This window comes from Penicillium verrucosum (assembly GCF_028828655.1).
Source record: "Penicillium verrucosum strain IBT 35672 chromosome Unknown utg000003l_segment0_segment0, whole genome shotgun sequence".
Classification (NCBI taxonomy): domain Eukaryota; kingdom Fungi; phylum Ascomycota; class Eurotiomycetes; order Eurotiales; family Aspergillaceae; genus Penicillium; species Penicillium verrucosum.
In genome coordinates, this window is record NW_026643212.1 from 2,538,550 (window position 1) to 2,560,733 (window position 22,184).

The 22,184-nt window shown below is 49.3% G+C and overlaps 8 protein-coding genes across 8 annotated transcripts; 4 read left to right on the plus strand and 4 right to left on the minus strand.

Moving 5' to 3' along the window:
* Positions 1-498: 498 nt before the first annotated feature.
* Positions 499-1,613, plus strand: N7516_008649 (pyridoxal 5'-phosphate synthase subunit PdxS; the record flags this gene model as incomplete). The annotated part of the gene is made up of 3 exons (XM_057221368.1): positions 499-603; positions 670-852; positions 984-1,613. The coding sequence occupies 3 exons, from the start codon at positions 499-501 to the stop codon at positions 1,611-1,613; spliced, it is 918 nt and encodes a 305-aa protein (XP_057071640.1).
* Positions 1,614-2,860: 1,247 nt separating this feature from the next.
* Positions 2,861-6,143, minus strand: N7516_008650 (putative importin 13; the record flags this gene model as incomplete). Its single annotated transcript, XM_057221369.1, has 4 exons — positions 2,861-5,182; positions 5,254-5,755; positions 5,837-6,030; positions 6,081-6,143. 4 exons carry the CDS (start codon positions 6,141-6,143, stop codon positions 2,861-2,863), a joined length of 3,081 nt encoding a protein of 1,026 aa, XP_057071641.1.
* Positions 6,144-6,873: 730 nt separating this feature from the next.
* On the plus strand, positions 6,874-9,344 carry ampp (aminopeptidase P; the record flags this gene model as incomplete). Its single annotated transcript, XM_057221370.1, has 10 exons — positions 6,874-7,054; positions 7,123-7,182; positions 7,261-7,426; positions 7,482-7,543; positions 7,598-7,819; positions 7,873-7,918; positions 7,975-8,791; positions 8,858-8,942; positions 8,995-9,039; positions 9,097-9,344. The coding sequence occupies 10 exons, from the start codon at positions 6,874-6,876 to the stop codon at positions 9,342-9,344; spliced, it is 1,932 nt and encodes a 643-aa protein (XP_057071642.1).
* A 501-nt stretch (positions 9,345-9,845) lies between these two features.
* On the plus strand, positions 9,846-13,758 carry N7516_008652 (exocyst subunit SEC8; the record flags this gene model as incomplete). Its single annotated transcript, XM_057221371.1, has 5 exons — positions 9,846-10,470; positions 10,529-10,702; positions 10,758-11,746; positions 11,800-11,916; positions 11,971-13,758. 5 exons carry the CDS (start codon positions 9,846-9,848, stop codon positions 13,756-13,758), a joined length of 3,693 nt encoding a protein of 1,230 aa, XP_057071643.1.
* Positions 13,759-14,374: 616 nt separating this feature from the next.
* Positions 14,375-15,647, plus strand: N7516_008653 (putative extracellular cellulase CelA/allergen Asp F7-like; the record flags this gene model as incomplete). Its single annotated transcript, XM_057221372.1, has 2 exons — positions 14,375-15,181; positions 15,237-15,647. 2 exons carry the CDS (start codon positions 14,375-14,377, stop codon positions 15,645-15,647), a joined length of 1,218 nt encoding a protein of 405 aa, XP_057071644.1.
* A 342-nt stretch (positions 15,648-15,989) lies between these two features.
* N7516_008654 (Proteinase inhibitor propeptide) lies at positions 15,990-16,388 on the minus strand (the record flags this gene model as incomplete). The annotated part of the gene is made up of 4 exons (XM_057221373.1): positions 15,990-16,080; positions 16,148-16,216; positions 16,275-16,315; positions 16,374-16,388. The coding sequence occupies 4 exons, from the start codon at positions 16,386-16,388 to the stop codon at positions 15,990-15,992; spliced, it is 216 nt and encodes a 71-aa protein (XP_057071645.1).
* An 880-nt stretch (positions 16,389-17,268) lies between these two features.
* N7516_008655 (basic helix-loop-helix domain-containing protein) lies at positions 17,269-18,194 on the minus strand (the record flags this gene model as incomplete). Its single annotated transcript, XM_057221374.1, has 2 exons — positions 17,269-17,609; positions 17,663-18,194. 2 exons carry the CDS (start codon positions 18,192-18,194, stop codon positions 17,269-17,271), a joined length of 873 nt encoding a protein of 290 aa, XP_057071646.1.
* A 2,122-nt stretch (positions 18,195-20,316) lies between these two features.
* Positions 20,317-21,603, minus strand: N7516_008656 (putative protein N-terminal asparagine amidohydrolase; the record flags this gene model as incomplete). Its single annotated transcript, XM_057221375.1, has 2 exons — positions 20,317-21,290; positions 21,426-21,603. 2 exons carry the CDS (start codon positions 21,601-21,603, stop codon positions 20,317-20,319), a joined length of 1,152 nt encoding a protein of 383 aa, XP_057071647.1.
* Positions 21,604-22,184: the final 581 nt, after the last annotated feature.

The following is a 22,184-nucleotide window of genomic DNA, read 5'->3' on the forward strand; positions in this document are numbered from 1 at the left end:
AAAGTGTAATATCAGTGCTGAGTCACTTCCAAAGTTGGTCTTACCCAGGTGTCTGCCATACACTACATGTATCTACAAAGTAAGTACATGACTAACTAGTTATAACTATGTACATATACAAAGTAGGTAGTAGTCTACTCACCTACTGCATTCGGCAGTCAGATTAATGCCAAGAGCCAGGCACTCACGTAATAACATGACTAAGAAGAAATCTTCCCCGGAGCCAAACCAAAGAGAGCAGGCGGTGGGCTATTCCTCACCGGGAAGAGGGGGGTATCCTCGGAAAGGTTGACTTTCCATGGGATCTTCCCTGACGAGGGGCGCTCCGAGTTTGATTGGCCTGAGGCAAGTAACTTTGGGGAAAAAAGTGTATTTCCTACTGACTCACCCTCGGCACTTCCTTTTCTTTTGTATTCTTGTATTCTTGTATTCTTCCTATTCACTTCTATTTACTCTTGTCCATATTCCCTTCTTTATTTTTATTTTAGCTAATTCACAATGGCTGCTCCAAACGGAACCACCGGCAATGACTTCACTGTCAAGGCCGGTCTCGCCCAGATGCTGAAGGGTGGCGTTATTATGGACGTCGTGAACGCCGAGCAGGTATGATCTCTTTGACGAGGAATTGATACTATCTAGCCATATAAAACTAACAGATTCCTCCACCAGGCCCGTATCGCCGAGGAAGCCGGTGCTGCTGCCGTCATGGCCCTCGAGCGTGTCCCCGCTGATATCCGCGTTGAGGGTGGTGTTGCGCGCATGTCCGACCCCAGCATGATCAAGGAAATTATGGAAGCCGTGACCATTCCCGTCATGGCCAAGGCCCGTATCGGACACTTCGTTGAATGCCAGGTATGTGACAATTATCTCCATTGCGGGGGAGGGGTAGACAACTTAACGGGGGGAAACGGAGATCTCCCGGTGGCGGGGGAAGGGAGACTTTTTAAAAAGTAACAATGACACTAACGATCCCCTGTCTACAGATCCTGGAAGCCATTGGCGTCGACTACATTGACGAATCCGAGGTCCTCACTCCCGCTGACGATGTCTACCACGTCACCAAGCACGGCTACAAGGTCCCCTTCGTGTGCGGTTGCCGCAACCTCGGCGAGGCCCTGCGCCGCATCTCCGAAGGCGCCGCTATGATCCGCACTAAGGGTGAGGCTGGTACCGGTGATGTCGTCGAGGCCGTTAAGCACATGCGCACTGTCAATGCGCAGATTAGCCGTGCCCGTGGTATTCTCCTCGCTAGCCAGGACGCCGAGCCTGAGCTCCGCGCGTTCGCTCGTGAGATCGAGGCTCCTTACGAGCTTGTTCGTCAGGCTGCTGAGCTCGGCCGTCTGCCCGTTGTTAACTTCGCCGCTGGTGGTGTTGCCACCCCTGCCGATGCCGCCCTTATGATGCAGCTGGGCTGCGATGGTGTCTTTGTTGGCTCTGGTATTTTCAAGTCTGGCGACGCTAAGAAGCGTGCCCGTGCTATTGTTCAGGCTGTTACTCACTTCAAGGACCCCAAGATGCTTGCTGAGGTCAGCCAGGGTCTCGGTGAGGCCATGGTTGGTATCAACGTGAAGCAGTTGCCCGAGGCTGATAAGTTGGCTGGCCGTGGTTGGTAGATATGATTTTGTGTCTGTTGTTTCAGCCTTGATGATTGTGTCCTAAAAATTTCTTGTACATGAGCCATGAGTAGATGTCTAATGTGACATATACATTATATGATTTGATACATTTATCTTAAAAATCAATCATTGCATGTAGACTAGGGGCTACGTTACATAGGATTTCAACCGTTTTGACAATATTCCAGGGTTATTACATTATTACCTTAGCGCAACAATACGATGTCCTGCATAACATACTTTAAACTAATCCCCGCTCTGTCACTTAATAGGCTACCGGCACCGAGCCAACCACCGAGTCAACCACCGAGTCAACCACCGAGAGTCCGGGCGTTGTTAGTTTTTAGTCCGCGGGTAAAGACAATAGCCAATCGGAGCTTCGGCTACCATCCCCATATCACGCCGTTGTCTCCGTAGTCTCCGACGGCAGTCCATTAACGGGGAATTACGGAAAGAGCTGTTGGGGGTATTTTACTGATGGTCCCATTCGTGGAGAACAAGGTCGTTATTGTTCGTTCTGCCACTCGATTTTTGTGCATCAGGTTCAAATGCTATGTAGTACTTACAAGAATAGTCGGCCGCTTAGTTATGTGGTTTCTGTACTGGACACTGTAAGAGGTTTGAATATGTAGATAGCTCGAAATGATACTAACTAGACATCCTACCGTTCTTATATTATATACTACTTTGATGCCCTTTTAGATATTCTTTCAAATGTCTATTTTGTTCTTCTCGATGTCCTAGCCAGAAGGATCAAAAACAAAATTCTCATAGACCGGAGTTTCCATGGATATACCAGAAGGCCATATCATTCAGATGGGGTCAAAGACAGCGAAGGAATTGAAGATGAAGTAGCCTGTGGTCTGTGTACGTTTCACAGATCTTGGGGATAAGGTTGGTGGGTCAATGCCAACTTAAGTGGGTCACGATCACGTGGTGTGGTAGCAAGGTCTTGTACTTCGGTCGTTATGTGAAGGTGACAAAAGGCACAGACCGTGCAGAGGACATTATTATGTATAACCCTCGACAAGATTGCTTTTTTTGTTATGCACGGCGGCCGAACTGCTCAATAATTTGGAAATTTCTCAATTATGGCGCTTAGATGAATGCAAGTAGAAACTCTCAAGTAGGATTAAATCAAGCTACACCGCGCATGTCATGCAAATGGATATCTAAATGAACACCGAAGTTGCAGGACCCATCAACTCCAATCATCAGGTCATGTACCAGCAACGCAAGCTCTATTACTGGGCATAATCGAAATTCATCCCGCGGCATTTCAACCAGAAGGACCGCACAATATCCAGAGACGGTTTCTGACTACCTCGGGCAATGGCGAGAGACTCCAAGAACCGCGACTTGTCTTGCGCCGATAGGAGTGGCACTTGTCCATTTGCATCTGTGACCTGGGCGTCCAAAGAGTCGAGCGCAGCTTTCAGAGCCGGGCGCGCCAATGCCATCTTCTTGAAAACAGTGCGTCGCAGGCTGTCGTTCAGGGCGACCAAGTCTGATCTTGCGCATCGCCCAGCAATCTGCTGGATGATTGTATAACACAGGCGTGGAATAAACTCTTGATGGACTGATTCGAGTATGTTCATTTCTTCCGGAGAGCTGCCGCGGAGATCTATTAATGCAACCCAGAATGCAGATGCGGCTCGAAGAGGAAGTGGTTCAGGTCGTGTCAATGCGTGAAGCGTGAAATGAAGTAGCACAGCGAGGGGAGACTCTGCGCTCAGATTTGACTTCATAGGAGTAAACAAGATCGGGTAGTACTTTGGTAAAAGTCGTGTGAGGAAATCAATACCGGCATTGGCGGTCTCTGGGTCGTATACATCCGGATTCTGCAGCATCGAGGAAAAGAGCTGGGCTACATGGTCGATAAGCGCCTCGGCCTCACTGCGGATATTCATCGCATGCCGAGCGTGAGATGCCAAAAATGACGAGGCGGTTGCCATGATAACATCTGTCCCGGAGATACCGAGAGGAAAGCTCTTGATGAAGTCCACTGTCATAGAGGGTGGAAAGACAAAAAGCCCTGCCCGCTCGGTGTAACCAGCTTTCAAAATGTCGCAGGCTGCTTCAATGATGCTACTGTCCACGGGAAAACCGACAATCAAAAGTCCCATGGCCTCCATGATCAGGCGCTGGGCTTCGGCACCTGGTCCAGAGTTCCAGAAGGATGGAGGATATGGGTTTCCTTCCTTTGTAAGCTCGATATCGATGACTTCGCTCTCTGAGCGAAGGCCTTTTCCGATACTCGCAATGCAGCTCAACACAAGGTGTCCGCGAAGACGGCCAAATTCATGAGCAGAACCGGTAACCTCTTCCCGTGCTGTGTTAGCTTCCTGAACAAAGAAGCCGAGAATTCTCTCTAGCGTCTGTACCTTTTCCTGGTCACTAGGTAAGCTCTGTATGATGGTCGCAATTCCTTCCAGAACCTTAGGCATGGTGGAGACAGTTGCTGTCGGCTTGGTTCTGAACTGGTCCAGTTGATCTAAGAATGCGGGAAGATCTGACGTCAAGACGCGAGCACACGATTTTGAAAGAGTCAATATCGACCTTGAAGCCGCGTGCGCACACAACTCGAAGTTGAGTGATTCGAACAGGATGTTTAGAACACCCGGAAGTAATGAACTGTGACGCTCAAAGTATGATTCATACTTTCCGAATGAATCCACCAGGGTTTGACGAGCCTTGAGCGGCATTCCAGTCTCCCCGCCTGCGCAGAGCCTGGCAAATGCATCGCTGCCAAAGATGGCGTCGAGACATTGGTCGGCGTGGCCATTCTCATCTACTGCCTCTGACAGTTGAGCTATGCAGAACATGGCAGTCTCGAAATTCCGCCAGTCCCGACTTTCCAGGCAGGACGTGGCGCTTCTCTGGAAGACAGTGACCAGTTCGACACCGAGAACAGGGTATGCGGAAAGTAAGTAATCACAGGCCTCATGACGGAAGGCACCGAATTCACTTCGCTCTTCCTCGCCCCAGTCTTCCAAATCTTCGGACTTAGGATAAAGTAGTTTGCTGGAAAGACCCAAGACTACTTCAGCTAGATGCGACTTGACCAAATCATATCTAGAGCTGCCTTGTTCAAGTTGATCGGGGAGACTCTCTGCAATGTCGTTCCAAAACTCCAAGACACGTGGGGTTCCGAGATCGTCAATGGAAGCATAACCAGGGGTTTTGAAAATCCCGTGGATAAGTGTGAGGATAGCCGCATTTTGTGGGGTCATGGGGTCGCTGAATATATCTATGTGCAAATGCGAGACATATGCAATCAAGAGATCAACGAACGACATGCTCTCCGTTCCTTCATCGCCGCTTCTCACCGCAGAAATGTGGACCGTTACAATTGAATCAGCAAGAATTTCAGAGACGAGCCACAGTGAGTTGTCGTCGAAGGCCCAGCGGCGGGTTTCAAAGGCTTGGGTCAAAATAGAAGCTGCGCTTTCACTCAAGCTAGGTACCCTCAATGTCTCAATGACGGTCTGGCCACATCGGACCGACAAGACATTTACATCTTCAGCAGAGGAGCGTTGGCGATTTCCATGAACACCTAACCATGTCTGCGAGGTAGGAGTCAAATTAGCAGTTGCGCCCTTCTAGACGGAAGTACCAAGAACCGAGATTAACTCACCTTCCACGAGTTCATGGCTTCAGCCGCTAATGCCAGGTCGACCGCATCATCCCCAGCTGCCTTTGCATGCTGCGTGATTTCCCTGAGGACAAACTGAACCAAAAGCAACCCATCCTTAATGTTGTGTATGGCTCGCTGGATAGCTGAGGTATCTCCAGTCCCATCCTGGGGTTCAGAGTCCAGTCGAAGGGCCTCCTCAGCGAGTGCAATTGAGAAAAACAAAAGTGCACCTGATCCACTCTTGCTCAACGCTGGCAGTATCCGCTCCTGGAAATCCACCCTTCGTGATTCTTCTTCAGATACGTATCCGCCGTGGACGAGGCTTGCAGCCAGCTGCCAAATAGCTTGTTTCCATGGTGTGACAGGGTGTCTAAAAATGGCAACTAAGCTTGAGGCAAGCTTTCTCACAACCATTGCTTGTTCACCATTGGTTACCAAAGCAACAAAGCGATTGATTAGGTGCTGCATGATCTCCGTGGCCGAATGTTGGTTGATTTCATTCCTAATAATATCCCTACATCAGCAATACTTCGTCACATATGGATGAGGTGATAGTGGTTCTGATCAGAGAGATTGACCGTACCATGAGACATTGATCTTCACTGTGAATGTAAGGGCTCCCATGAAACGATGCTGGGCAGAATGTTCACTTTGCAGAAGCGAATCGGCAATTGCCCATGCATTCTCAGTCTTCTGAAGTTGCTGCAGGCGGGTCTGAATCTCATTAATTCTGGTGGGGTCCCGTTGGTTCGCTGGGTTATAAAGCTCGGTGACTAGCTGGTTCTTTGTTAGTTGTTAGATCTTAGAGGTAGACATGGCACACATACAATATGGGCCTCTGAGATTGACTCTCTGGTCCCAAGACCCTCGTCAGACATCCAGGTTGCCATTTTGTCTTGACAAGCGCGTGGTTGTGGAAATGAAAAAGAGAAGTGACATATACAAGCACGGGGGCTATGACGGGCAGAATCTATTGTTTGCATCACTTGGCCAATCAGCGCTAAGGCGGCTTTTAGAGCGGTAACTGCGGGGCTTGTTCTCTAATTTCCAGGCACGTGACCTTTTTTGGATGAGCTTTAGATATCTTGGAATTCGAATGCACCCACGAACGGAATTTATATTCTCCATGGTTATTGATCCAAGACAAGCTGTAACAGGGTTAGTAGATGTTGTAACGCATTCATTTGTTAGGAGAAATGTACTCAATTGCCTTAGACCACTCAGCCAAATCGCCATAGGATAAACTATAAAAGAATATACATTAAGAGCGCATATGGAAGAGTTGTTTTGTACATTATAGCTATGCGAGCAGCCAATATTATAGCCACAACATCAATAAGGGGAAAATATCTAAATAAAAGACATATAAAAACCACCATAAAGACATGATACACACAAGTGATTGAGTGCAAACATGACAACACAAAGTGTGGGCCGTGTGTAGCCGCGACTCCGGAGCTCGGAGCTCGCCCTATGGCCAAAGGCCACTTACACGGAGTTCACACGACCTGCGGAATTAGCTTATCGTACGCTTATCTGACGCCTTTAATCTCTCTTTCGCTTAGCTTAGCTTCTTGAAAGCTAACAGATTGAGGAATCTCTTGAAGGCTACCAGTGTCCATGCTCCTCTCCCGTCCAATTCGCCTTTGGACATCTTTGCCATCACTAAGGCCTGTCTCCCGTCCGAGATACTTCTCCGTTTTCGGTCCACGCTACACAGTCGATATGGGGGCCGTGGATACCTCTGAACGCCTGTCAAAGCTGAGGCAGTTGATGCAGCAGCACAAAGTCGATGTTTACAGTATGATCTCATCTATGTGTCCCCGCAGGTTGCTTAAACCTCGAGTTGTGCTTACCAGCTTCGTATAGTTGTGCCCTCAGAAGATAGCCACCAGTCCGAGTACATCGCGCCATGTGATGCCCGCCGAGGTCAATGATCGCCCCCCCGCCCCCCGCCCCCCGCCCCCTCTGTTGGTTTGCCCGCGCCGATAGCTAACATTTCCATAGAATTCATTTCGGGATTCTCTGGCTCGGCCGGTACTGCAATCATCTCCCTGAGCAAAGCTGCACTGTCCACCGATGGACGGTACTTCAACCAAGCCGCGAAACAACTGGATACCAACTGGCAACTCTTGAAGGGTGGAGTCGAGGGCGTACCCACATGGCAGGAATGGTACGAGATGACAGTCATGCGAAACGATCTGTACGGGGACTGATCTTGTTGATAGGACCACGGAGGAGGCCCAAGGAGGCAAGGCTGTTGGTGTTGACCCCTCTCTAATCACAGCGTGTGAGTGTTGTTACTTCGAATATGGAAGTGTATAGTGGCGCTAATGTCCAATAGCTGGCGCACGGAAGTTGGCAGAGACCCTTAAGAAGAATGGTTCATCCCTCGTGGGGGTCCAGGAGAACTTGATCGACTTGGTTTGGGGCGAGGAACGCCCCGCGCGTCCCAGCGAGAAAGTGCGCGTTCATCCCGAGAAGTATGCCGGCAAGGCATTCCAAGATAAGGTGGCCGAGCTGCGGAAGGAACTTGAGTCAAAGAAGAAGGCCGGATTCATCATTTGTATGGCCGCGTCGCATATATTACAGCTCTGCAAAGTGACTAATTTATCGCAGCTATGCTCGATGAGATTGCTTGGTTATTCAATCTGAGAGGAACCGAGTAAGAACAGCGTCTTTACCGTGATGCACCATTGCCAATCGACTAACTCTGAGCAGTATTCCCTACAACCCCGTGTTTTTCTCTTATGCCGTTATTACGCCCACCACTGCTGAGATCTATGTCGAAGATGATAAGTTGACACCAGAGGTCAAGGCTCACTTTGGGCAAGACGTTGTCGTCAAGCCATACGACTCCATCTTCGCTGACGCTCAAGCGCTCAGTACTAAAAGCCAGTCTGCGGGTGAGAACGCAGCAAAGTTCTTGTTGTCAAACAAGGCTTCTTGGGCTCTCAGCCTTAGCCTTGGTGGCGAGGGACAGGTCGAAGAGACCCGTAGCCCAGTCGCGGATGCAAAGGCTGTGAAGAATGAAGTCGAACTTGAAGGAATGCGGGCTTGCCATATCCGCGATGGTGCTGCGCTGACCGAGTACTTTGCCTGGCTTGAAAACGAACTCATCAACAAGAAGACTGTCTTGGACGAAGTCGATGGAGCTGACAAGTTGGAACAGATCCGCTCCAAACATGATCTGTTCGCTGGTCTCTCATTCGATACCATCTCATCGACTGGACCCAATGGCGCAGTTATTCACTACAGCCCCGAGAAGGGAAGCTGTGCTATCATTGATCCCAAGGCCATCTATCTCTGCGACTCTGGTTGTCAATACTTGGATGGAACGACCGACACCACGAGAACATTCCACTTCGGCGCTCCTACTGAGTTTGAGAAGCGTGCTTTCACGTTAGTTTTGAAGGGAACTATTGGAATCGACATGGCAGTGTTCCCCAAAGGCACCAGTGGCTTTGCAATTGACGTGTTGGCGCGTCAGCACTTGTGGAAGGAAGGCTTGGACTACCTCCATGGAACAGGCCATGGCGTTGGATCCTATCTGGCGAGTATTGTCGCCGATCAAAAACCTTACACTTTGCTAATTCCTGTTTAGAATGTTCACGAGGGCCCTATTGGCATCGGGACTCGAGTTCAGTACACCGAGGTCCCCATTGCGGCCGGAAACGTTATTTCGGATGGTTTGTCTCTCTTCCTCTATTTGTTGCAGTCCGAAACTAATCTGTGACATAGAACCCGGATACTACGAGGATGGCAAATTTGGTATTCGAATTGAGAGTGAGTTGTACTGCTCTGTGACTGTAATTGGAAATGTACTAATACCTCTCTTTGTAGACATTGTCATGGCTCGCGAAGTTAAAACCGCCCACAACTTTGGTGACAAGCAGTGGCTAGGCTTTGAACATGTTACGATGACCCCTATTGGTCGCAACCTGATTGAGCCGTCTCTTCTGAGCGACGCCGAGCTCAAGTGGGTAAATGATTACCACTCTGAAATCTGGGCGAAGACAGAGCACTTCTTCCAGGGAGATGATCTTACACGTTCGTGGCTCGAGCGTGAGACCCAGCCGATCTCCAAATAAGGGGTCTGCGGCGTTGATAGACCGTGATTCATGTCCATGTCTACCCCCACCGCTATTGATTAGACGCCATTAGGTAGAATGCAGCCTAGAACATAATCCATTTCAATGATGTATCTAGACATGAATAACTAAGAGTGAAACAGAATACAAAATAGCTATTATTTAAAAAAATTACAATAACGAACAATGTAAGCTTCCCAGGTGTTCGTAGTAGACTGACAACTGGCCAGTGGAATGGAATGCGGGAAGCTCTGGTGGAGCCTGACACTCCGCCCCGGCCTGTTTCAACGCTATCCCCACGGCATCACTAAATTGCTTCCAGCGCTCCCTTTATTTTACAGCCAAGAATGATCGCAGCTCCTCGCCAATTGTCGCGCGCAAGTCACAGGACCTGAGACCGAAAGTTTCTAGCTAACAGCCCCACGCCAGCCCCTTGTCTACAGCCCACCAACGCTTCCATACTGAACTGGAACAACCCGTGATTAGCGGGCATCATTGGCAATGTCCGGCCAAAACGGTTATGGTAATGGGTATGGCTACTCTGGCCCCAATCGGTATGATGGTAACGACGGGGGATACAATGGCAACAACAACCCTGGAGTAAACGGATATGGTGGACGAGGTGCCGCACCACCAGGCGGAGGTGGACGTTCAGATCGTCGGCCTGGGGGATACGGTGGTTTCTATCCAGACTCGCCCCAGCCGCCGGCTCTACCACCAGGCCAATCTCCTGTGCCGACCCAGTCGCCTGAGCGCCGGCACGATCGAACGAACCGGGATAGGCAGCAACGGCCCTCGAACTCATCTCCGAATCCCTCATCACACCCCTCGTCGTACTCGTCTGCGCACCCCTCTTCGCACCCCTCCTCGCAAGCCTCTTCCCATCCCTCTTCGCGGTCACGCACAAGGAACCAAGAACCCGACAGAAAGTACCGGGAAGAACAGTCTAGAGATGCAAGTCGATACGCGGACAACAGGGACGAAAGAGACCCGAGAGACCAACGAAATTACAGAGATCAAAGAGAGCAAAGGGAACGGAAGGACCAAAGGGACCATAGGATCCAGAGAAATGCGTCGCCCGTGGTTAAGATGGATAATGACTCGGGGGAACCTCAGGCCATTGAAAGTATGTCTTTGTCTTTTGCTTAGCCTGGCCCAGTAGCTAATTACGCTACCTTCTGCAGCAATTCTCCAGTCTATTCAGCGCGACTGGGATTTCATGACTGATGCCGAGTGTGTCCCGGTACACGTTGCTTTGAGTTTGATGGACACGAGTACATTGGGCAAAGCAGACCGCGAGCCAGAATTTTTGCATATGTACAATGATATCCAGAAGACATTGAAGGCAATTGTCAATGGTAGGTTCTTTCTGCGGCGGCGTGGACAGGAATCTGCTAAAATTGCATGTCATAGAACACCATCAGGGATTCAACAGTTCTATTGGAACATACCACAAAATCCAATCCAATATATCTTCCTCGCAAACCCGAGTACGAAGCCTGAGGCATGCCCTGGATCATGCCAAATCCGGGTTAATATCGACCAAGCCCGAGCTGAAAGGGCTGGCAACGTCTTCTCAGAACTACGATGATATCGTACAGCTGTTCACTCAGATTGAGGAAATCCAATCCCTTCCCGAGAAATTGGAATCTCAGATTTCAGATAAGCGCTTCCTTGCAGCTGTGGATGTGCTTCACACTGGTCTCCGGGTTCTACGGCGTTCGGAGCTAGAGGACATTGGCGCTTTATCCGACATTCGCGCTTATTTCACAAACCAGGAAACATCACTCACAGACATCCTGATCGAGGAGTTGCACGACCATCTATACCTTAAATCACCCTATTGCTCAGACCGATGGAGAGCACCCACGTCGGATGAAAAAGAGGTGCATACATCTAATTTGGCCGGTACCCGCTCCTGGGAACGGCCTGTGTATAGTTTCCTAGCCAAGTTCGATCCGTTGACGCCTATGGTTGAAGACGCTTCTCGTAACCCGGAGGCTGACACTTTTTCCTACATTCAGTTACTGATAGAAGCGCTGAACAAGATGGGCCACCTTGACGTCGCGGTTCATAGAATCGAGCAGCGCCTTCCGGTCGAACTGTTTGCTGTGGTGGATAAGACTAACGCAGAGGTTGACACTCGTTATCCTGCACCAACCAAGAGCTTCTCAGCCCAGGACAACTACAAACAGTCCAGTCTCCCCACCGAGATCATTGAAAAACGCGGCCACGTGCTTTCTGAATTTTTGTGGGCACTATATGCCAAATTTGAGGCAATCGCGGAAGGCCACCGAATTCTTCACGATGTCGTTGCGGCCATTGTGGAACGAGAAGGCCTGATTAAAAGCGAGACGATTTCTGGAGGATTCAAGGAGTTGTGGAAACTTCTACAAAGCGAGGTAAGATGCCAATAGCTTTGACTGGCATTACGGATATTGATTTGCTTTGCCAGATACGATCACTCATGCACGATTATCTTGCAACCGATGGAGACTCTTCTGTTCGATCCAGAGTGGAGGAGAATGACTCTCGACGGCATCTATACACAGGCAACCGCGATAAGAATAAGGTATGGAGACCAGTCGTTTCATCATTCTCAAGTAGCTGACCCTTTACGTCGTAGAAAATGTTCAAGTTGTCCGATATTGAGCAAAATTCCGAGATGAAAGCTGAACAAGACGAACTGGATGAAATCCTGAAATCCTCAGTGCCGGGACTTGTTTCCAAGTCAAGGCAAAAGACCGCAACAAGTGATACTACGCAATCTAATAAGGGTAACTCAGGGACCGGGCATAAGATTTTGCTTGAACCAAGTGTCTTCAATATGGGAATCCTTCTTCCTCCCTCCCTATCCTTCATCCAGCGGCTCAAAGATATCGTCCCTGTTGATGCGGATATTTCTATGGGCACTTTGACCTCCTTTTTGGATGACTTCATGGTGAACGTCTTCCTACCCCAGTTGGATGAGACAGTGACGGATCTCTGCACGCTCAGCTTCATTGCTGCAGATGCGTTTACAGAAGACCCCCATTGGGCCAAGGCCTCTCCTCGGCCTATTTTCAAGGGAACGGTCAAATTCATGTCCATTGTTCGAGAATTTAGCAAAATGCTGTCGAGTATTCCACAAGATCAAGCATTTACGCAGCTTCTTATTGACCAGATCGTGACCTATTATGACAAGTGCTGTGGGTGGTACAAAGCAATGGTCACAAAAGTTTCTGCACGGAACCGAGGAGGCGAAGTCCGACTGAAAGCTGCGGCTTCCTTTGCTGATTCAGGCGACATCCATGATGTCGTCGACGAACTGTGGAAAAATGCTGGGGACAAGAAACAGACCCTGATCGATACGGAAATCGACCTTCTTCTCAAGCGAACGGGGAAAGTGCCACTGGAGCCTTACGACATCATATCTGACCCGAAAACCGTCATTTCCCTTTCGCTCTTGTACAACAGCATGCAATGGCTTGCAAGTCACCTCGCCAGAATTCGACTTGTGGTTGATCAGACCGCTGATGCCGAGTCATCCAGTTTGACTGCGACTGGCCGGCCATCTCGTAGATGGACTCTGTTCGGATCGATGAAGCCTAATCGTGATAGCATCAATAACCCAGTGCATTTGCCACTCAATCACGAGACTGCCGTGGCCTTTGATGGGACGCTCCAATCATTACACCGGCTTGGGGATACTGCACTTCTGACGATGCATGTTGACATCCGCTGTGGCATCATCCACATGTTGACTAAAACAATGGCCGGGCCGAACCCTCCTAACTTGAGGAACTCCGAACCCGCCACTCCATCCCCACACACAACGGACAACTGGTGGCACATTATCATGAATCAACCGACCGCTGCCTCACCCACAATCCTCACACTCAACAATGATCTCATCGCATTCGACACTAACATCTCGACGTACCTGGGATCTGTTGAGCGCTGGTTCATCACATCGGGCCTGGCAAGATTTATCGATCGGGTCTTTGTCGCCTGTACCCAGTATATTGGGGCTATGAATGAGAATGGAGCGCTGCGATTGCAGCTTGATGTGCTTGTTCTCCAGCAGAACTTGAAGAACATCATCATCGACCCAGCTGCTGAATCATCAGATTCGGCTACAGATTTACACGTGCAGGCTTCTCAAGAAATTGTCGCTTTACCTCGCAGCGCAAAATTCCTGGACTGGTTCCTGGAAGGTGCCGAGAGGACCCTGGACTATGCTAAGGAAGAGAAGGAGGCTTTTGCATCACAAGGCGACAAAGCATTGGCTGCTGGAAACGGCGAGCCATTTACTTACGAGGAGCTGCGTGTCCTCGTAGACCTATGCTTCTCTGAAATTCTCCGTGGTCCACGCGGGGCGGAGAGCCGGGAGGACTTTATGTCTGCGAAAAGGCCAGTGCGGATGCACTACTGAGGCTGAACGAGATTATGTGGGATGCTCGATAGACTTGTTCTTTAGTTTTCTTGTCGATTCGCTTTCTTTTAACGGGCGAATCCACTAATAGCCCAAATCAGCAATCTCATTTCACCTTGACTCACAGTCATTTCCTCATTTTTTTTCTTTAATTTAAACAATCTCCCACTAGCCCTAACTCGGAATAGCATAATGGGCCAAGTACTGTTTTCGGCTTCTCCGGAGAATTCACACTGGCTGAGGATCCACGCCATGTTTCATCTTTAGTGTAGTTCTTTACGACGGAGTATATGAAATGAACAAATTACTAGTTCATCAAGCCATATGCAGGAGAACTATGATGGGTCATCAGTGTGTCTACAGAGTAGACTTATATCTCACCCCATTCCATCTTTTCCCTCTCCTCTCATACCTTCTTTTGCCTCCTTTGCACTTCCTGTCTGGAACAGTAATTCTTTCGAATCTGGCATTCGTTATCCAGACATCCATTCTTTCTGTGCGCCTGCACGTCCTATCCTTAAGAGTCAATCTGTGACTTCACTCATTCGATCTTCCATCTTCGAGATCTTGTCTTACCAGAACCCTTCATTCTTTACTTCGATCTACATATTCAACAATGAAGTATCTTCGCCTAGCCTCCGTGGCCGCTCTTGTCAGCGCTGCTACTGTGTCCGCCGGCCCATTAGGCCCCCGCGAACATGACGGATACTGCCCCAAGGGCTACACTATGAGCGTCTACTACAAGACCGTCACTGTGGAAACATACCCAACTGCAACCTCTGCAGAGACTACAGTTACCCCGACATCTACTCCGGTTACTGTTGAGTCTCAACCCTCCGCCGAGCCTACAGTGGCCTCGTCGTCTACTGCTATTGCCGTGGAGTCTACAACCCCCGCCGCAGTTGTCCAAATCGAGACCACGACCTCTGAGGCCTCTGTTGCTGAGACCTCTGCCGCCGAAACTTCTGCCGTCGAGGCCGCAGTTGTCAAGACCGCCCCAGCTGTGGCTGTTCTGCCTACCACATCAGCTGAGACTGCAGCTGTCGTCAAGACCATTGCTGCCCCAGCCGTGGAGACCGCCACCGCGCAGACCTCCACCACTCAAGCTCCCGTCGAAGTCGCCAGCACTTCCACCACGCAAGCTCCCGTCGAGGCTGCCAGCACTTCTACCGAATCTGCCACTTCCTCTTCCACCAAGTCTGCTTCCAGCAAATCTGTCTCCACGGGTTCCTCCAACGGAACCCCCGGCAAAGCCACCTTCTACGGCGGTAACGTCAGCGGCGGAACATGCTCGTTCTCCGGCTACACCCTCCCAAGCAACCTCTTCGGCGCTGCCCTTTCTCTGCAGCGATGGGACGACGCAGCGGAATGCGGTGCCTGTGTATCCGTCACCGGACCTAAGGGTAACTCCATCAAAGCAATGGTAAGTCAAGTCCTCCATCCCTCTACCCTCGCAAAGCAACTCTAACACAACCAAGATCGTCGACCAATGCCCCGAATGCGAGAGCAACCACCTCGACCTCTTCCAAGACGCCTTCGCCGAGCTCTCCGACATCTCCGCCGGCATCATCCAAACCACCTGGTCATATGTCTCATGTGATCTGGATGGACCGCTGAAGCTCAAGAACAAGGAGGGCACATCCGCCTACTGGTTCTCGATGCAGGTTGTCAATGCCAACGAGGCTGTGACTGCGTTGGAGGTTAGCACTGATGGCGGTAGCTCATGGAAGAGCACCACCCGCACTTACTACAACTTCTTTGAGAACACCGCTGGATTCGGGACTAGCACCGTTGATGTACGGATTACCGGTGCTAGCGGCAAGACGGTTGTTGTCAAGGATGTCGGAGTTAGCTCTGGCAAGGAGGTTACTGCTGGGTCCAACCTGTAGATTTTCCGTTGAGGGTGTGGAATTGTACATTTATTTTTCTTCTGTTGATATTCTTTATTGAGGTGGTTTGGTGAGGAGATGGTGATTCCTGTATTCGAGGTTATCTAGTCCATTGCAACTGATCTATAACAATGTCGATTTACAAGGTCACACACATTCTCATTCGCTCTGGAACATATAGGTCATTGGTTCTCTGTATCGTAAATCCGTAGTTGGCTGGTAAAGACTAAAGACTCAAATGTATACCCCGCAACCAGAATAGGCCATGATGATGCAACATGCTAACGAATCTGTTCGGCTGTGTATGTATGCTGTCCGCCAAATCTCACATCTAGTAGATCATTACTGCGTCTTCATTTCCTGATCGGCCTCAACATGCTCCACATGCGGGTGGGAGTCCAGACTGTGAACGGTATCCTCGGGGAAAGAAACACTATCAACAAGACCAAGGATTAGCCATCTTACGCTGGAAGACGACCGATAGTGTCAGAGCAACTCACGCAAAGCCCTTGATTAACGAATACTCGTGTCCGATGGTGCCACCTTGCTCCTTAGCGTGATCCTTGACGCTAAAAGACATTGAGATATTAGTATAGTGTATATTGAATATGGGCGTGAGATGCATACGCCTGAACCTGGTCGTCGGTTGCGTCTGGCTTGCACGTGATCTAAGAGGGTTAGCGAAATTCCCATGGGAGTGTATGTTCTGGATATATTTTTACTCACAATATAGGAAGACATATTGAGATGGTTTATACCTAGGTAGAAATGTAGTGATAGGAAAAAGGGGAAAACAGACTTAAGTAGAAGAGGAAGATGACCTGGACTTCGTTGACATCATAGAGGGGTAGCCAGGTAGCCTCATAAGCTGATCAGCACGTGAGTCAGTGGCGGATTATATCGATGTTGTATGTATTGGCTTATTGGCTTATTCTTATTATATCTATAGGGCTACCTATATAGGCAATAACTATTCAATAATGTAATATCCATGGATATCCTAGTCTCACACCATCTACTCGTGTTGTGACTTGGTGAAACCCAACACCACTAAATATACAACTATGACACGATTCCTACAAGGACAAATCCACGGAGAGATACAATAAAGCAGTTTGAAAAAAAAAAAAGGACTTATCAACCTACAGCACCATTCCAAGGCAAACCCATCCCAGCCGTAGATTCGCCATCCCACAGTCCATTAATGATGAAAGAGAACAAAGAACAAAGAGAGAAAGAAAAAAAAAAAAAAAAGAACAAAGAACAAAGAACAAGGCCCAAGTAGCGTACAAAGACCGCAATGTGTGTGAGCAGAGAATGATCAAAGGGGTGAAGCAACAGAAGAGGAAGTTGCACAGACAAGTTGTAAGGGTAGCTAACGGGGAATTTAACACTCAGAATGCCAAGGGCAGACCGTATGGCGAGGAAAAGGGGGACAATGAGAAATCCATGGTGAGGTTACATCGATTGGAGGAAACATCCATGGTAGTAAGAGAAAAGATCTGTCAACAGCAGAATAGCAGATTTGAAAAGAAAAACAGAGAGATGAGGGTATGTTCAAGTCTTGACCTCCGGAAACGCAACAAGTCGTAGCACATGCAGAAGAATAAGGATAATAAGCCTAATCCATCTCCAGTGACTCTAGCTCTTTTGACTCCTCGTAATCTTCAAAGTCCAGGCCGGCATCCCGACAACGCGACAGCCACTTCAGGGCAATGTTGTTGCGCCGGGCGACCTCGCCTTTGAGCTTGGAGTTCGAGCCACTGATCTCGGCGATAGCATGATTAGCAGTCAGGCTGTGCTTCTCGAATTGTTCGTCGATGTTCTTCTTTTCTTCCTGAAGCTGCAGGATATATTCAATGGCGCGTTGGAGTATCGCACCCTTGTTCTTATCGCAGTTTGGTACAAGACGGGCAATCTGGTTGATACCTTCATTAATAGCTTCGCGGCGACGACGTTCAACTAAGGGAAGGGGTCAGTATGTAAACACGAATTTTATTTGAAGTGGTCCTTACCTTCTTTGTGATTGTTCTTGCGAATTTGGTGCCATTCGGGGGAACCAACGGTAGGCTTCTGGTTCATACTCTGAGCCTCGCGCGCCGCATAGACCGCAGCGGCGGTCGAATTGTGGTTGTGACCACCGCCCATGGGAGTCTGGTTCATCTCATCGCCAAAGGACAAACCTTGGGTGAGATTGCTCGCATCGAAGCCGGAATCGGGAGGAGGGGGGTACTTGTGTTGAGGAGTGTGGGCAGCTAGGGCGGCTTTGGCATTGGCAGTCAACGCGTTATCGTCGGACAGGCCATTCTGCGGACCGACATGTTGAAGAATTTGTTGATCGATGTTGAGTTCAGCCCCAGTGTTGGGAAGTCCGTGGTCGTAGTTTCCGAGTCCTCCGTGGGCGAAGTTGTGCTGGTTATCCATGCTGCCGTTGCTTCCGTGGGAAGAGCGGTTAAGACGCTGCGGGTCGGGACCAAGATCCTCAGAGCCGTCTCTCTTGCGCTTATGGGAGCCGTTATCCGGGCTGTTCATGGTGGGATCAGACATGCTAAGCCCTAAAGCTAATCAGTGGTTAGTGGCCAGTAAGTGAATAGTGAAGTGGAACAAGTCTCGGAGAAAATAAAGAGCAAGAGAACGGTATGTAATTGGGGATGTCAATGCAGCCTGCGGCAAGTTGGTGCTTAGTAGATCAAGTCCCTCTTGGGAAGATCAGTGGGCACCCCGCGAAGTAAACAGACGCGTAGATCCGACGCGCTCATAAGTCATCCTAGGGAGGCCAGTCACGTCGGACTTGGCCATCGCCAGTGGATTTTTTCCTGGCGGAGCGGCAGTGCATGGAGATAGTTCTACGGGGTAGTGATGTTGTCGAGCGATCGCATATAATGCGATATCTCGAAACATCCGCGAGGTTGCAGACAACAGGAACGCGTCATGATGGCATGCAAGCAGCGCAGGTCACACAGGGGGCAGCATCGTGAAAGGCACCAGTTGCGATGAGCATCGCGACGGGAGACGCAATAACATGGGGAGATATGGATGAAGATGGGGCATTGATGGAGCCGTACCTTGGATGATCTCTCTTTATCACCTGACAGGAAGTCACCTGCCCGACAACAACAAGACTCAAGTCACGTTGTCTGCGAAACCCCGAATTCGAAATTGGGATGTGAAAATGTGAAAGTTGAAAATCTGAGGAAGCCGATATGGGGATATGCAAACAACCTAGTAATCTACCTCGCGGTAAATTTAGAAATAAGAAAATGTGTTTCTTTAGGAAGATGTAGAGTAGCGGACAAGTTCAAGATGGATTGCTCACGTGGCAAGGAGGTGGTCAAGAGGAGGAGTCGCGCTGAATCGGGTGGTCCAGAACGACCAATAGTGCAATAAATCACCTGACTGCCCTATTCAACCTTGTGAACAATATACACTGACATAAGCAAATCGCATACACGTGGACCGCAAATGAGCCACCTGGAAGCCCTGGAGGTCTAGACAATTTTGCAAACACAACCAAAAAGAAACCGACAACAAGAGCTGAAGATAACCAACTAAAATGCTCGAATGGCCCCGGGGATGTCTACGCCTCCATCTCTCATAGGAAGTCATGTGCAGCCATCCCGTGCCCCTCTGCTGCACACCTACTTTCTCGGTATCTGATTGGTCGCCGGATCTCGGGGGAGGGATTCGTCTGATCACGTGTAGGGATATCTTATGGTCCAATCACAGGTGCTCTTCACCCACTACGAGGGGGTGATCAGACCGTCGGATACAAAGAACTTCATAAATCTACGCTATTAGCAGATATACAGGCGTAGTCTAGATACACTAGAAACACTAGAAACCGACTAACTACATAAAATATACCCGGCATCAATCCGAGGTGATTGTCCATCCTTGTTTTCCTGCAAGTCATCAGGCTATATCCACTAGTGTATGGAATAGTTACCCCCTTCAACCGAATCAGGAAACACAACAGGGAATATCACAGGACCGTGGTAGCAATGGGAAACAAAGTCGTGCATCATGTAGTGGGTGTACTGGTCTAAATCATGATATAACACGAGTTCTTTTCAAAATGCACCCAACTTACAGGATGCATCCATCGTTGGTAGTTCTCATCAGTTTACCTCTGATCTCTCAATCAGGGTGGGGGAGAGAGGAGAATCACATGTTTCAGATCAAGCATCCTGAAATAGCATTCCCCAAGCCCTCCACACCACCATGTCTCCAAAGGGTTGCATCGGATATCTAAAGGGTATTTCCTAGTACTTTGCGTGTATACCGATCAACGTGAACATTGAGTGATCAGGAGGCCTCAAAATTCCACCTCGATGCGATATTAAGCTAAATACCCGAATTTCCGCCTGAAGACTGCGACGATCTCGACGATCTTCTTCTATATGTCATCACGTTTGAGTCCTTCATCACATGGGATCCCCTCCACATGATGCGCCTGTGGCAATCGGTGGAGTTTCCATTCTTGTAGGAAGGATCGCCATAACTCTGAGCAATATACACCGTCTAGTATATATATTCTTGGATTGGGAGGTATCACAGAAACTCGGGTGATCGAGATACCATTTTTAATGTCATGTCTCGCAAGGGTGGACCCTCGACCTGTTCATACTCTGCCTTATGTGGAATAGCCTGACGCGTCCAGTGCGCCGCCTCACTCGGACGCCTTTTTCACTGCAAATACCATTTGTGGATCTGCCGTAGTATCCGCGAAACAAATAGCTTCCTCCGCGGCGCCTAGCATGTCCCAGCAAAGTATCTTAACATCGAATGGGATGCCCGCATCCTCTGTCTCACTTTCCTCATCAAGGGTGCGCGCACCTGACCCTGCATCTTTCTCCGCAGCATTGAGAGTGGGCCGTTGCGTCACAGCAATGATAGCGCTTGTACCCGCATATCGCACCGGTGGCTTGGTATCCTCTGTCGGTGGCTCCTCCCCAGACCGATTAGAAAAGACGATGACTATCTTCCTCGGAGACTCTGCCGCCCTTCCGCCGTCAAGATCCACCTCATTTTCAAACCTCTTTTGCAACAGGGGCCAGAATCGATGAAGCCAATAGTTGAAAGTATCCATCTCGGGCTTATCCTTCAAGGCGTCGAGTTCTTCCCGGCTCAGAGTCGTCAACCAGGCCATGGACAAAATAACAAGCTGGGACTTGGAGTCAAGCACTCGAGTCGCAAATTCCCACTTGTCGAATGGCGCCTCGAACTTGTACGGATTGATATCCATGCAGATACCTAGCGAAGTCGCGACCCGCTTTTTCTCGGACAAAACCTGCTCGCCCTGGTGCACCGGGTTCGTCAAGGAAGATAGCGTTCCTTGGGAAGCGAATTCTAGCTCATGGAACCCTCGCTCCACTTGACCCTCGGCCGCCCACGTTTCGTCGGTGTAATACAAGAAGCTTTTGCGGTAGTTGAGGATGAACTCCCCGTTCTCGTCGACAACAAGCATTGAGTTATAGTATGTGACTTTGTCGGGATCTTGAGAGTCTTTCTCGATCTCCGGATACCCCAAGCAGACCTTGCATCGCAAACGTCTGGCAGTCTCACGCGCCCATGAGGCAGAGGGGCCGTCACCAGCTGGCTCGAGATACGGCTTGATCGCTTCCAAGGAAGGGAAGTTATAGCCTACTTATTGTTAGCCAGTGAAATTTTCCCACTTTCCCGCAAACCGAGCTGAATGTTAGAGACCGGGGGAAGACGGGGGGGGAGGGCTTGATGCTGCTCAATATCCGCTGGACGGTTTGTTGGGAAGGTACGTACCCGTCATCGCCAACTCGGGCAGGACCAGGATATCGGGCTTCAACAGATCGACCCCAACCCCGAGATCTTTTCCATCTACAGAAACGGTCTTTCCAGTCTTCAATAAAGCATTTGCTTTCTCAATATTGCCTTTGAGATCGCCTAGCTTGGGCGCGAATTGAAGGGTTGCGATCCTCATCTTGTGAGACGGTGAGGTTGAGAATTTTTGGGAGTTGAGAATTGACACGTGTTGTGTGATAGGAATCCTTTTTGTGAATCGTGAAATAAATGTGTTTGAAGTCAAAAGTAGTGTTGACGTGGTCGAGGTATGAAGTTCGCGACTTCTGGTCCCAACACGGACACAGCGGGGCAGGATTTTTGCCAGGATGATGACGGGCGAGTCAAAATCCTTGAACTATATCACGATGTACCCAAGATATTTTTTTATATACTGTGATTTTCGAGTAGGAGCCAGGAGTAATTACTTCCAGGGTATGGTGTGTAGTTTGGCACGGAAGGGCAATGTTTTGGGCCGCAGGTCATATGAAAGTTGCTGCCTCAGGAATATCCCTCGCTTTCTAGATTCACCATCATAGAACATTTGAATATTCACAGATTCTTACTGACTCTTTCTATATCAAGACTGTAAAGTAAATTTATGAACAGTAGAGCTGCATGGACTATGAAAAGCATCAAGAGAACGCCAATATCTGACCTACGGTGCATTAACGTTGGCTCTTTTACGTGTAAATGAAGTGAGAGAATGCCATCACACGTACC